General features: G+C 44.6%; 1 protein-coding gene across 3 annotated transcripts in view; it reads left to right on the forward strand.

The window, feature by feature from the left end:
• Window positions 1-763: 763 nt before the first annotated feature.
• The window catches only part of eif4enif1 (eukaryotic translation initiation factor 4E nuclear import factor 1), a 74720-nt gene continuing 61119 nt past the window's right edge, over window positions 764-14364 (forward strand). For all 3 annotated transcript variants that reach the window (XM_072498867.1, XM_072498874.1, XM_072498882.1), the window contains exons 1-4: window positions 764-1305; window positions 1806-1927; window positions 7915-7988; window positions 9416-9549. In XM_072498867.1, the coding sequence (XP_072354968.1) occupies window positions 1826-1927; window positions 7915-7988; window positions 9416-9549 (310 nt within the window). In that variant the 5' untranslated portion in view covers window positions 764-1305; window positions 1806-1825. The remainder of the gene's footprint in view (window positions 1306-1805; window positions 1928-7914; window positions 7989-9415; window positions 9550-14364) is intronic.

Genomic DNA, 14364 nt, shown 5'->3' on the forward strand with positions numbered 1-14364 from the left:
TTGCAGTGTTAATGTTAGCCTACTTCTGACACTAATAAAGATCATTAATATTCAGGTCTTCTTGGACATACAGACACATTGGTGACTGATATCAGACATCTGGGTAGGCAACACATGCTAATTCACTCCATACCTCTTGCACACCTGTCAGTATGTAGTGCATTGGTTTCAGGCAGGATTATTAAGAGCTCCAAATTATTCAGATGAATTAAGCCAATGGCAACTCATGATTTCTGCACCAGACCTCTTAATTTTAAAGTTTGCCATCTGATGATTTATACGACAGGTGATGTTGGCATTACTGGAAAACCTGGTCGAGTGATTCAAACATGGGCACTGGTGTATGTCATGTTGGCAGGTTGGAGAGGGGTATGTGGGGGGGGGGCAGAAAACCATTCACAATATCAACCGACATGGGCCATCATGTGACATCAATCGAACTTAATCAACAAGGATGATGTGATCCCACTGACTGCCCCATATGGGGACACAAGCCTCTTGAGAAAAGCTGCTTCCCTCCAGGGGCAGCACCTTCACCGAGAAGAGCTGCTCAACTCCAGAGGCAGCACCTTCACGAAGAGGAGCTGCTAAACTCCAGGGGCAGCACTTGCAATCAGGTAAATGCGTAATTGGATTGGCTGGATGACGTCGACTGGCCCCACCCATCTCCCGGTCTCTGATTGGCTGAGAGAGAAAACGATATAGTCGTCGATCCTATTTGCCTGAGGGGCCTTCGCTTTTTTTGGGGGGGGGGAAAGAAAATAAGTGGGGGAGAAAGAGTGCGATTGAAGGTGTTTTAAACACGCATTTAAAAAAATAAATAAAGAAAGGCGTGTTGGGAAGGAGTGTGTCTCGGGTGTGTGTGTGGGTTTTTGTTTTGTGTGGTGGAGAGAAGAGGGGGGGTCAGGCAGGCGGTTGGTCTGTACATCCGGGTGTGTGTCAAGACGGCTGCGGCTTCTGCTCGGAGCGGCGGCGGCTGTCACTGACTCGGAGGCGGCCGGCTGGCTGGCTCGCCGGCTGCGGGGAGAGGAGCTGGTGTCGCTCCTACCGTTACAGCCTGCGGCCTGGGAGCCCGTCACTCGGTACTCGCCGGCCGTTAGTGAGCGGCCACCTCCACCCTCTCGGCTGCTCTTCATCCCTGTGTTGTCCCGGGGGCTGCCGCTCGGCCTCTCTCTCTTCCGGCCACCCCAAATCCCCCTCTCTCGGTGAGTTGTGTTGAGAGAGGGGGGAGGGGGAAAGGTGCCAATTCACCTCCTTTCCCAGAGGCCTGATAGACCCTACTGGGAGCCTCTGCCCCGCTTTCAGGTATGTGGAGAAGCGGTCACTCCTGGGCTGGGTGGTGTGTCAAGAGGCGATAGTCGTGTTATTCCAGCTGCGGCTGCTTATTCTCTCATACGTAAAGCCCCATCCATTGCTTTTAGCCACTTAGCGATTCAATAATTAGCCTCAGCAGACTGTTCCCATTCCACCGTGGCTGTTTGTGTCATAAAGAACCAGTATGAGCTTCATCTTGAGCCTCTTTGGCCGAAGATTGGTCTGTTAGAGCTTTCTTCGTTGAATGGAAGAATGATTGCAGCTGCCTTTGCATATTGAGTGAAGTGACCGAATCTGTTTCCTGTGCAGTTAATTTAAGTAACACTTGTACCATAATGTCATGCATACGGTGTTAAAATGATATTGGGTCGCTCTTTAGTTTGCTTGAATGATTTCAGTTGATTCACTTACCTTGTGATGCTGCAGTGACTTTAAAATTTACTCCTCCAGTTGATTTCCTTGAATTTCAAAGTTTCTTGTTCTGATTAAAGGTCTGTGTTCCTACTCCTTTATGGCAGCCATGGATAAAAAAGAATGGATTGAAGAAAACGGAGAACCATTAATTGACCCGCAGAGAATGTGTGGTATGAGAAAAGCATATAGATATTCCAAGGTAAATATGAGCAGGTGGCTATGTATTCTTGACTTGCCATATTAAATATTTTGTAGCAAGGAACTGCTGACATGGCTGCTGCCTGTAACTTCTTCCTTGCTTTAACAATAATGGGTCACAATGATGGTCAGGTTGAGTGAAATTGTTCTACTGATCGAGAACTATTTTGAAGTGTGTCCTGGTGGCTATGCTGGTCATATCTTTTTATTAAAACAGTAAAAAATATATACAAGGCCAAAAAGTACAAAATAATTGTGTTGGAGAAACAGGGGACCCTCGGGACCCTCCTCAGTACCAATGTATGGAGGGGGGGGGGAGGGATACTCTGATTATTAAAACAGTTCAACACTATTCTACAAAAAACAAATGGTACAAGCACTAAACTTTGCGCTGAAGAGACCAGATACCCTCGCCTCTGTACCAACAGAAGGGAAAGGAAGGTGGTGGGAGGGAGGGGAAAGGAAGGAAGGTGGTGGGGAGGGAGGAGGAAGGAAGGTGGTGGGGATGGAGGGGAAAGGAAGGAAGGTGGTGGGGAGGGAGGGGAAAGGAAGGAAGGTGGTGGAGAGGGAGGGGGAAGGAAGGAAGGTGGTGGGGAGGGAGGGAGGGGGAAGGAGGGTGGTGGGGAGGGAGGGGGAAGGAGGGTGGTGGGGAGGGAGGGGGAAGGAAGGAGGGTGGTGGGGAGGGAGGAGGAAGGAAGGAAGGTGGTGGGGAGGGGAAAGGAAGGAAGGAGGGTGGTGGGGAGGGGGAAGGAAGGAGGGTGGTAAGGAAGGAGGGTGGTGGGGAGGGAGGGGAAAGGAAGGTGGTGGGTGGGGAGGGAGGGAGTCGGGGTGTTGGTGGGGCTGGGGGGCCCAATAGGGCACTGCCTGAACTATCTACGGAGGCAGAAAACTAAAAGAACCTTCAGTTATGATGTGCCAGATTCCAGGAGTCCCCCAGAGGGGATGAGGGGTGACGGTGTCAAGCCAAGTGTAATTAGACTCTCCTTAATTGTTTCTACTCAGCTGTACTGAATTTGTTTAATAGCTGAAAGGAATCTCAACAGTTGATTTGAGGTTATGGTTTTATGTTGGGATGTTCTGCATGAGCTTTTAATCTTCATCTTGGATGTAAAGATTAGTTCTAGATTTCCAGACAACAAAAGTTTTGCTAACATTACCCATCCCTAATTGCGTTTGTCAAGGTGGCGTAAGTTATTATCTTGGAAATACTGCTTTGCATGAGATGTAGGTGCACTAAAATGCTGTATGGGAGAAAGTTCCAGAATTTTGACCCAGCAGAATAAGATACAATATCGGAAACTCTTGTGCGTGCATACAGACCAGTTTGAGTAGTCCTTAAGTCCATATCCTGCTACAGTTTAGTGTATAAGGCAGAACCACTTTAACCATCATGTTAGTGTTGTACATAATATCTTCAGGTTTCTGTATGCTAGCTGAAGAATTACTTCGAAAAAGCGCAGAGCTTTAAGACGATATTGCTTGTGTGGGGAGACCTTTAAGAAGATATTGCTTATGTGGGGAATGTCATGTAGTGGGAATCTCTTTTCTTAATCGAGGCAGAAGATGGCAATGTTTTGGAAAATGTTTTATTCTGGATATTTTGTAAGTCAGGAGTACCATGGCAGGGCAGCACGGCGCAATGGTTAGCATTGCTGCCTCATGGCACCGAGGTCCCAGGTTCGATCCCGGCTCTGGGACACTGTCCATGTGGAGTTTGCACATTCTACCCATGTTTGCGTGGGTTTCGCCCCCACAACCCAAAGATGTGCAGGCTAGGTGGATTGATCACGCTAAATTACCTCTTAATTGGAAAAAATGAATTAGGTACTCGAAGTATATATTTTTTAAAAAGGGAGTACCATGGCCATATACAGAATAAAATTTGAGAACCCATGAATGTGGGTGTCACAGAGAACTTGTAACAGAAAAGAGATAATTTGGATTATGGAACTGCTTCTGATTGGGAATGTTTATAATTCACAGGCAGGCCAGCAGTATATTAAATGATGTGGTTTGGCATACCCAGTTGGTGATTCAATTTTACTAAATTGTCATTTAATGAATTGAGTTCTCTTTTAAAAGATGGTGCTGAACTTAACATTTGGTCAGTTGGAATTAATAGCTTGGGGTTTGAATAATTCTTTTATTGATTAGTATTTGCCTGGACCCTTGGACACTAGTTTATTTCTATTGATGCACCAACCAAAGACACCTGTGTACAATTTAACAGTTGGAGTTGTACCCTATACTTGTTCATTGCTTATGTATGAGCTGAGACTGAGGTGGTTCAACTGAGCCTGACCTGACATCTCCAGCAATGACATCCCAGGAAGGTAAACATACGATTGTTAGGAGTGAGTCTTATTCTTGGCCTCTTCCTCTTGTTGTGAAAACCAGTTGGTGCCTGCACTGCTGCAAGCTGATGACACATAAGTTAGTGAGTGATTTGCTGCATCACCATTGAAATCATTTGCATTTGTTCCAATATATGCTACTCTACTAGATACGTGGAACTGGAATAGTGAAAGATTATAATGGACCCTTGTGTCAGCTACCCAATTTGTCCCATTTCCCTGCTCTTCCATAGGCCTGCAAATTTTCCAAGCATTCAATTTCCTTTTGATGGTAATTACTGAATCTACTTCACTGTACTTTCAGGTTCTGCTTTACAGATCATCACAGCTGTTAATAGGAAGAAAAAGTCTTCCTTTGCTATCTTAATACTGTGGCCCAGACCCTCCTGCCAGTTGACCTGGTTACTCCTATTCACTCCTAACCCTGTATAATTTTGTACACAAGCCTGTCATCTTCTATGGCATAAGGAGAACATTTACTGTCTGCTTTAATCTCTTCACATAGCTGAAATGGCTTTTCCCTGGTCCCATTTTAATAAGCTTTGCCCAGAATTGGCTATGTGACTTGTATCAAAATTTAGTTCAGTTTTGTTCTCCTCGACTCTCCCAGTGTCTTCTGTGCCTATAATAGCCACATCAACTTGTCCTGCCCTTTTCAAAGATTGGTGACTGTGGAATCTCTGGTTTTGGTTGCAGCACCTTCCATTTTTTAAAATGTGCTTTTACTTTATCTTCTCTCCACATCACTCTTCTCATTTTCAACTGCCATGTGTCTGCTCATTTCACTATCTATTATCCTCTTGACTATTCACTAAGTTTAGAAATTTAAAAAAAAAAGAGTACCCAATTATTTTTTCCAATTAAGGGGCTAAATTGCTAAATTGCATGGCCAATTCATCTACTCTGCATATTTTTGGGTTGTGGGAGTGAGACCCATGCCGACACAGGGAGAATGTGTAAACTCGACACGGGCAGTGACCCAGGGCTGGGTGAAACCCGGATCCTCAGCGCCATGAAGGAGCAGTAGTAGCAACTGTACTGCCATTCACAATTTTTTAATATCATCTGTTAACTGTGAAAGTATACTCCAGTACCCAAATCCAAGTCATGGATATATCAAAGCGCAGTATTCCTAAAACTGATCCCTGTGGGGAGAATGCCACTCTGCTTCCCTCCAATCCAAGGAATGGTTCACCACTGTTCTCTGCTTTAGCCTCACCAGTTCCTATTCTTGTTGCCACTGCTGTATTATTTTTGCCAAGTCTATTTTATGGCGCATTATCAAATGTCTACAGTCCATACACCCCACTATCTCCATCAGCCTCAACAACTCCCTCTGCATTATTTAATTGATGTTATTTTGCCTTCATCGAAGCAGTGGTCATTCTCTCTTGCCCACGTGCTTGTAAACGGAGATGTTTTCCTGTGTCAGAATAAATCTAGTTTCTGTTTTAGGCCACGTTTAGAGCTAAATGACTAAGCATTTCCTGTTTGGAGTTCTGTGACTAAGTCACTTGCTTGTGCTGCAGCAAGTTGTGGTATGATTCACCTAGTTACTACCTGTATCTCTGTATATTTTCTGAATACACTGGGTGGGTGAGCAAATGGAGATCTGCAGGCTGAAGTATCCAGAACACTCTTGATTTCTCTTGCAGCATTCCAAGAATGTCTTTTTGAGCATTGCATCCTCTGAAACAGCTGTGATATTTGGATTTCAGTTGGATAGTTCAGCAACACATGCTGAAGTTGGTCCAACATCCCACTATCATTTTACAGAGCAGGGTACACTGGATGGTATCTGAATTGAATCCTGCTTCCCAAATTCTGGTAGTGTCCAAATTCAGATCGCCCGTGCAAATATGGGGTAGTTCCACATCCCTCTAGCTCCTGAAATATGGCTGAAGGCTGCTCCCATGGCCTCGGCCAATTTTTCAATTCTGACACCAGATGTGATTGAAAATAATTTATCTTCCAAAACGGGGTTGCTTGATGCATGGAGCAGTAACAGGAGATAGGAAGTTGTGTGGTGGGGGGGTGGTAACAATGCCAGCCTGAAATTGGCATTTTTTGTAGGTGTGGCATTTTTTGTAGGTGTGACTATCTTGAAGGCGAAAGATGCTGAGCCTAAAAAAAAAACAAGGTGAGAAACTCTGATGAACTAAGTTTCCTCTAGGGTGTTACACAACTTGCTAGCAGTCCATGTGCTCCATTGGATGGGGTTTGGAGAACCTGCCAAAGCTAGTGGTGTTCCACATGGATCTGTGCTTGGGCCCCTGTTGTTTGTAGTGTACATCAACGATTTAGAGGAAAATGTAGCTGGTCTGATTAAGTTTGCGGATGATGTCAAGGTTGGTGGAGTGGCAGATACTGTTGAGGATTGTCAAGAGGATACAGCAGGACATAGGTTGGAGACTTGGGCAGAGAAACAGCAAATGGAGTTTAATCAGGACAAATGTGAGGTAATGCATTTTGGTAGGTCTAACAGCGGGGGAATATACCGTAAATGGCAAAACTCTTCGGAATATAGAAAGTCAGAGGTCTGGGCATGCATGTCCACAGATCTTTGAAGGTGGCAACACAAGTGGACACGGTAGTCAAGAAAGCACGGAATGCTTGCCTTAATTGGATGGGGCGTTGAGTATAAAAACAAGTCCTGCTCCAGTTGTACAGAACCTTGGTATGGCTGTACTTGGACTATTGTGCACAATTCTGGTCGCCGCACTAACAGAAGGATGTGGAGGCTTTGGAGAGGGTGCAGAGGAGGTTTACCAGGATGATGTCTGGCCTGAAGAGTGTTAGCTATGTGGAGAGGCTGAATAAACCCGGACTGTTTTCATTAGAAAGACTGGGATTGAGGGGTGACCTGATTGAGCTCTACAAGATTGAGGGGCATGGATAGTGGATGGGCAGATGCTCTTTCCCAGGGTGGAGGGGTCAGTCACCAGGGGGCATAGATTTAAGGTCCGTGGGGCAATGTGCGAGGCAGGTTTTTCATGCAGAGGGTAGTGTGCCTGGAATGCGTTGCCAGGGGAGGTTGTGGAAGCAGACACATTGTGGACAGCACGGTAGCACAGTGGTTAGCACAGTTGCTTCACCACTCCAGGGTCCCAGGTTCGATTCTCGGCTTGGGTCACTGTCTGTGCAGACTCTGCACAGACATTCTCACTGTGTCTGCGCGAGTTTCCTCTGGGTACTCTAGTTTCCTCCCACAGTCCAAACATGTGCAGGTTAAATGAATTGGCCATGCTAAATTGCCCTCCGTTTGCAAAAAAAGGTTAAGTGTGGCTACTGGGTTACAGGGATAGCATGGAGGCGTGGGCTTGAGTAAGGTGCTTTTCCAAGGGCCGGTGCAGACTTGATGGGCTGAATGGCCTCCTGCACTGTAGATTCTATGAAAGGCGTTCAAAAGGCATCTTGACAAACACATGGATAGAATGGGTATAGTGGGATAGTGCATAAGGAAGTGCTGAGGGTTTTGGCAAAGGTTGATATCATGACTGGTGCGGGCTTGGAGGTTTTGTTCTTGATGATAAGGCAGTGTTATTGTATCCATTCTGAAATGTGTGCTCAGGAAGATCTCCATGTCGGCCTGTATTTTCCTAAAGTAGTTTTAACTTATTTTTCCCTTGTGCAGGAAAAACTACTAGAAATCAAAGAGTACCCATATGCCAAACAGAGACCAGCATGCCTTTTGGAAAAATATGACAGGTAAATATCCATTAACTTAACACTTCAATAAATACATTTTTAGTTGCCAATATTTATGAAATATAATGAGATTTGAGGCATTCAGTCAGTTTGAAATAATTGCTGATGTAGAAAACATAACTGCCAATAAAATTAATTTACTAATAGATATACTACAGTAACAATTCCAATTTAAAGGTTTGAACATGCCAAACACCTAGAGCATGTTCCTGAAGCAGCTGATGTCTGAATGTGCCAAACCTTCAGAGCAGCAATTTGTTTCAAATGGTTTCATTTTAGAAGTTTTGGGGTCATTTTAGAAGTTTGCTCCAAGTGCTGAGTACCAAATGCACAATCAAAACAAATGTTTAAACCTGATTTTCAAAGATCAGCACAAGTTAATTTAATTGTGAAATGTCTTTGGGGCGGTGGTAGAATCAAGACTACAAGATTTTCATGTTGGAGTCCATTTGTTAAGAGAGATGTCCTCCTGTGTTGGCCATCAACAAAGATGGTAGTATAGAGCCTTGTGTGCAATTTCTTAGCAATATGGCATCTGAGCGTTATAATGAAAAAGAATAGTTGTCCCGTCGTGTCTCTAAATCACTGTTGCCAGTTTGCCTTGGAACCGTGCCACTTTTGGGGAAGGCCATGACCAATACTGAAACGAGCTTTGTATCCCCATGACTGGCCAGCACTACAGGGTATGGTTTCTCAGTTTTAAGAAATAGGCCACCACAAGCTAGTTGAGTGAGCTGGTAAGGGAGTTTGCTGTGAATCCTGCATTTTTCTGTGTTAAATTTATCAAAAAATGAGCATGTTACACTAGAAATTTTAAAAGCGCTGTTTAGGTCCCAGCATCATTCTAGGCATCACACTTCAGGAAATAGGTTAGGCCTTGGAGACGAGGCAGAGGAAAAACACTAGAATTACAGGTTTCTGATTTGAAAGTGGAGTGGTTCCCTTGAGTCTGAACCATTTTACGGGGAGATTGCTAAAGGTATTGAAGTCATGCTTTTGAGGAAGAAAGGGAAAAACACAATGGCAGAAGCATCAGTAACTGGATGATCCGTATTTAAGGCAATTGAAAAACACCATAGATGGCATGTTACTGTGATCTGGCATGAAAGGGAGGTGGAAGCAGCTTCAGTGGTTTTTTCAAAAAGAAACTTGATAATATTTTAGAGCATGGCTGTCTGTGGGGGAAGAGCAAAGAAATGTGATTCATTGAAAAGCTCTTTGAAAGAGCAAGTGTAGTGGACCAAATGGCCATCTTTGCTATATTCTAACTCCGTAGGTTCACATTTTCAAATTTTAAAATACAAAATGTTTGTTTAGTTAGTCCCCTAGCTTCATGGTGCTGTGTGAAGCACCAAGCAGTGAAAACCTCCAATTTGCATATTGACAAGTCAATTTTCAGGTTGATAATTCTACTTGGTTTCTTTTAGTGAAGGGATCTGGGACCCTGAGAAGTGGCATGCATCCTTATATCCCAGTTCGGGTAGAAGTTCACCATCAGATGGAACCAAGAAGGATTATGCTTCAGATCTGGACAGGGCAGTCCTCAAACGGAGAATTGCAGGTGAGTGGTGTAAAACATAATGGACACCTGGCAGAGTCAAATTTGTATTTTTCTGGATGAAGTTTCATCTTTTGAAGAAACTCATAAATGTTAATTCTTTTCTGTCATATAAATTGTAGGTGGCCGTGTAATGGGACTAGTATATGAATTGCTCGCAAATCTGTTCTTGAAGTGACAGTTTTCTGAAGAGATAACTTTGCCACTAAATTGGCATTTGGTTCCTTGTGCGTAACCCAGGGATTCTTCACTATCTTGCCACCTGTGACATGCTAATAGCTTGGTAGGGAACCAGTGCACTGATTTCTGTTTGTTCTTGGCAAAACAATCTCCCAAATGTTCATATGACAGCCCACGCCAGAGCTCAGTTTGTAAAAATTTTCAATAATGACATGCATATAAAATCATGATTGGGGTGTATATCATGCTTTCTGGTGCATTTAAAAGGTCCCAAGTAGTCTCAGTCGCTCATTCCCATGTCAGTTTCATCTTGTCCTGCACCTGCAGACCTTGTACTTGAGGAGGCAGATACTGAAATTCTTAAGTGGTCATGGATTTACTTACTCCTTCAAACTAAATATTGCACTTGTATTTAAATTGGGTTTCAGTTTTATTTACTTTGTATGGTAATCCTGTTGTGTTCATTGCTTTTATTTTTGAATTTTGGGGCAATTAATCTGTGAAGCTGTCTATCTGAAAGAGGCCTCACACAGATTTGAAGATAATGGCTTGTAGTTCATACTGCTGCATGAGCCATATGTTCCCGTTGGATCCTGCACAGCCAGGTTGTTTGCCGTGCTTTTGAGAAACAGTGCAATGTAGTTAGTCATCATGAATCTCTGAGATAATTGTTCCACATCTTGTCAGACCAGTCAATGAACATATAACTAGACAGATGATCCAGAATTGAATGTCTGATATGGTATAGAATGCAACAGGGCAGTGCAAACTTGGAAGTTCAGTTAACAGCAAGATGTGCCATTTGTCCTCTGCACAATTTGCATGTTTCTCTTCTGCCATTTTCTGCTTGTCCAAGCCAGACTGCAGCTTAGCCATTTACTATGTGAACAGCTAACTATGTGGCCAATGTTCGGAACAATCCTCGGGCTGCTACAGCACAACAAACGCAGCCACCTTCAAATTGGTCACTGCTTCTTAAATTCACCAGAATGACTTCAAATATGCATTGGATTTCTGCTATTGTAGATATAGTAAAACCAGCTTGCAAGTTCTAAAAGGATTGGCAGAATGTTAAATTACCTAATATTCAAAGATCCAGATAGTCAAAATTTTTTCGGTTTTCAGGAACATTCTAATTGAGCTTTAAATCCTAGAGTCACTGATGTAACTTGATAACAGCAAGCTCTTGAACTAGAAGGAAAGCTGAACGTTTTTTTCCCATAGCACAAAATTGCCTCAGTTTGCCAAGGAGCCTAGCAGGCAGGGATCTTTAATTGATAAGGGTACACATGGGAGGGTTTAAACTAGTATGGCAGGGGGATGGGCACAGGAGCAATAGGTCAGAAGGTGAGAGCATTGAGGGGGAACTAGGGAATAGGGCCAGTATGGCTCTGAGGCAGAGCAGACCGGGTGAAGTTGCTGAACACATCGGGTCTGGTGGCCTGAAGTGCATATGTTTTAATGCAAGGAGCATTACGGGTAAGGCAGATGAACTTAGAGCTTGGATTAGTACTTGGAACTATGATGTTGCCATTACAGAGACCCGGTTGAGGGAAGGGCAGGATTGGCAGCTAAACGTTTCAGGATTTAGATGTTTCAGGCGGGATAGAGGGGGATGTAAAAGGGGTGATGGAGTTGCGCTACTGGTTAGGGAGAATATCACAGCTGCACGACAGGAGGACACCTCAGAGGGCAGTGAGGCTATATGGGTAGAGATCAGGAATAAGAAGGGTGCAGTCACAAGGTTGGGGGTTTACTACAGGCCTCCCAACAGCCAGCGGGAGATAGAGGAGCAGCTAGGTAGACAGATTTTAGAAAAGAGTAAAAACAACAGGGTTGTTGTGATGGGAGACTTCAACTTCCCCAATATTGACTGGGACTCGCTAAGTGCCAGGGGCTTAGACGGGGCAGAGTTTGTAAGGAGCTTCCAGGAGGGCTTCTTAAAACAATATGTAGACAGTCCAACTAGAAGGGGCGGTACTGGACCTGGTATTGGGGAATGAGCCCGGCCAGGTGGTAGAAGTTTCAGTAGGGGAGCATTTCGGGAAGTGACCACAATTCAATAAGTTTTAAAGTACTGGTGGACAAGGATAAGAGTGGTCCTAGGGTAAATGTGCTAAATTGGGGGAAGGCTAATTATAACCATATTAGGCGGGAACTGAAGAACCTAGATTGGGGGCGAATGTTTGAGGGTAAATCAACATATGATGTGGGAGGCTTTCAAGTGTCAGTTGAAAGGAATTCAGGACCGGCATGTTCCTGTGAGGAAGAAGGAGCAATACGGCAATTTTAGGGAACCTTGGATAACGAGAGATATTGTAGGCCTCGTCAAAAAGAAAAAGGATGCATTTGTCAGGGCTACAAGGCTGGGAACAGACTAAGCCTGTGTGGAATATAAGGAAAGTAGGAAGGAACTTGAGCAAGGAGTCAGGAGGGCTAGAAGGGGTCACGAAAAGTCATTGGCAAATAGGGTTAAGGAAAATCCCAAGGCATTTTACACATAAAAAGCAAGAGGGTAGCCAGGGAAAGGGTTGGCCCACTGAAGGATAGGCATGGGAATCTGTGTGGAGCCAGAGGAAATGGGCGAGGTACTAAATGAATACTTTGCATCAGTATTCACCAAAGAGAAGGAATTGGTAGATGTTGAGTCTGGAGAAGGTTGTGTAGATAGCCTGGGTCACATTGAGATCCAAAAAGACGAGGTGTTGGGTGTCTTGAAAAATATTAAGGTAGATAAGTCCCCAGGGCCTGATGGGATCTACCCCAGAATACTGAAGGAGGCTAGAGAGGAAATTGCTGAGGCCTTGACAGAAATCTTTGGATCCTCACTGTCTTCAGGTGATGTCCCGGAGGACTGGAGAATAGCCAATGTTGTTCCTCTGTTTAAGAAGGGTAGCAAGGATAATCCAGGGAACTACAGGCCGGTGGGCCTTACATCAGTGGTAGGGAAATTACAGGAGAGAATTCTTCGAGACAGGATCTACTCCCATTTGGAAGCAAATGGACATTAGTGAGAGGTGGCAAGGTTTTGTGAAGGGGAGGTCGTGTCTCACTAACTTGATAGAGTTTTTCGAGGAGGTCACAAAGATGATTGATGCAGGTAGGGCAGTGGATGTTGTCTATATGGACTGCAGTAAGGCCTTTGACAAGGTCCCTCATGGTAGACTAGTACAAAAGGTGAACTCACACGGGATCAGGGGTGAGCTGGCAAGGTGGATACAGAACTGGCTAGGTCATAGAAGGCAGAGAGTAGCAATGGAAGGATGCTTTTCTAATTGGAGGCCTGTGACTAGTGGTGTTCCGCAGGGATCAGTGCTGGGACCTTTGTTGTCTGTTGTGTATATATAAATGATTTGGAGGAAAATGTAACTGGTCGGATTAGTAAGTTTGCAGACGACACAAAGGTTGGTGGAATTGTGGATAGCGATGAGGACTGTCGGAGGATACAGCAGGATTTAGATTGTTTGGAGACTTGGGTGGAGAGATGGCAGATGGAGTTTAATCCGGACAAATGTGAGGTAATGCATTTTGGAAGGTCCAATGCAGGTAGGGAATATACAGTGAATGGTAGAACCCTCAAGAGTATTGACAGTCAGAGATCTTGGTGTACAGGTCCACAGGTCACTGAAAGGGGCAACACAGGTGAAGGTAGTCAAGAAGGCATACGGCATGCTTGCCTTCATTGGCCGGGGCATGGAGTACAAGAATTGGCAAGTCATGTTGCAGCTGTAAAGAACCTTAGTTAGGCCACACATGGAGTATAGTGTTCAATTCTGGTCGCCACACTACCAGAATGATGTGGAGGCTTTCGAGAGGGTGCAAAAGAGATTTACCAGAATGTTGCCTGGTATGGAGGGCAGTAGCTATGAGGAGCGGTTGAATAAACTCTGTTTGTTCTCACTGGAACGACAGAGGTTGAGGGGCGACCTGATAGAGGCCTACAAAATTATGAGGGGCATAGACAGAGTGGATAGTCAGAGGCTTTTCCCCAGGGTAGAGTGGTCAATTACTGGGGGGCATAGGTTTAAGGTGAGAGGGGCAAGGTTTAGAGGAGATGTACGAGGCAAGTGTTTTTACACAGGGTAGTGGGTGCCTGGAACTCCCTACTGGAGGAGGTGGTGGAAGCAGGGACGATAGTGACATTTAAGGGGCATCTTGACAAATAGATGAATAGGATGGGAATAGAGGGATACGGATCCAGGAAGTGTAGAAGATTGTAGTTTAGTCGGGCAGCATGGTTGGCACAGGCCGAATGGCCTGTTCCTGTGCTGTACCTTTCTTTGTTCTTTGTTCTAGTAGAGATGTCAGAAATTGTATGATTTAAAAAAATATATATATATATTCTCATTTCCTTCCAAATTTACACCCACCAACAATAAACAATCAGTAATGAATGTCAATCCCCATATAAATAACAAGGATCCCATCCTCTCACCAAACCCCAAACATTAGCCCGCGTTCACACACATCTTCTACCTCTAGCTTTGGACAGGACCAAAACATATGAACGTGATTAGCGAGCCCCCGCCCCGCAGCATTCACACACATCATCTACTCCTTCAAAAGAATCGGCTCATCCTCGCCCTTGTGAGGTGTGCTCTGTATACCACCTTCAGCTGTATCAGTCCCAACCTCGCG

Source organism: Scyliorhinus torazame, chromosome 1 (genome assembly GCF_047496885.1).
Source record: "Scyliorhinus torazame isolate Kashiwa2021f chromosome 1, sScyTor2.1, whole genome shotgun sequence".
In the NCBI taxonomy this organism is placed as follows: Eukaryota; Metazoa; Chordata; class Chondrichthyes; order Carcharhiniformes; family Scyliorhinidae; genus Scyliorhinus; species Scyliorhinus torazame.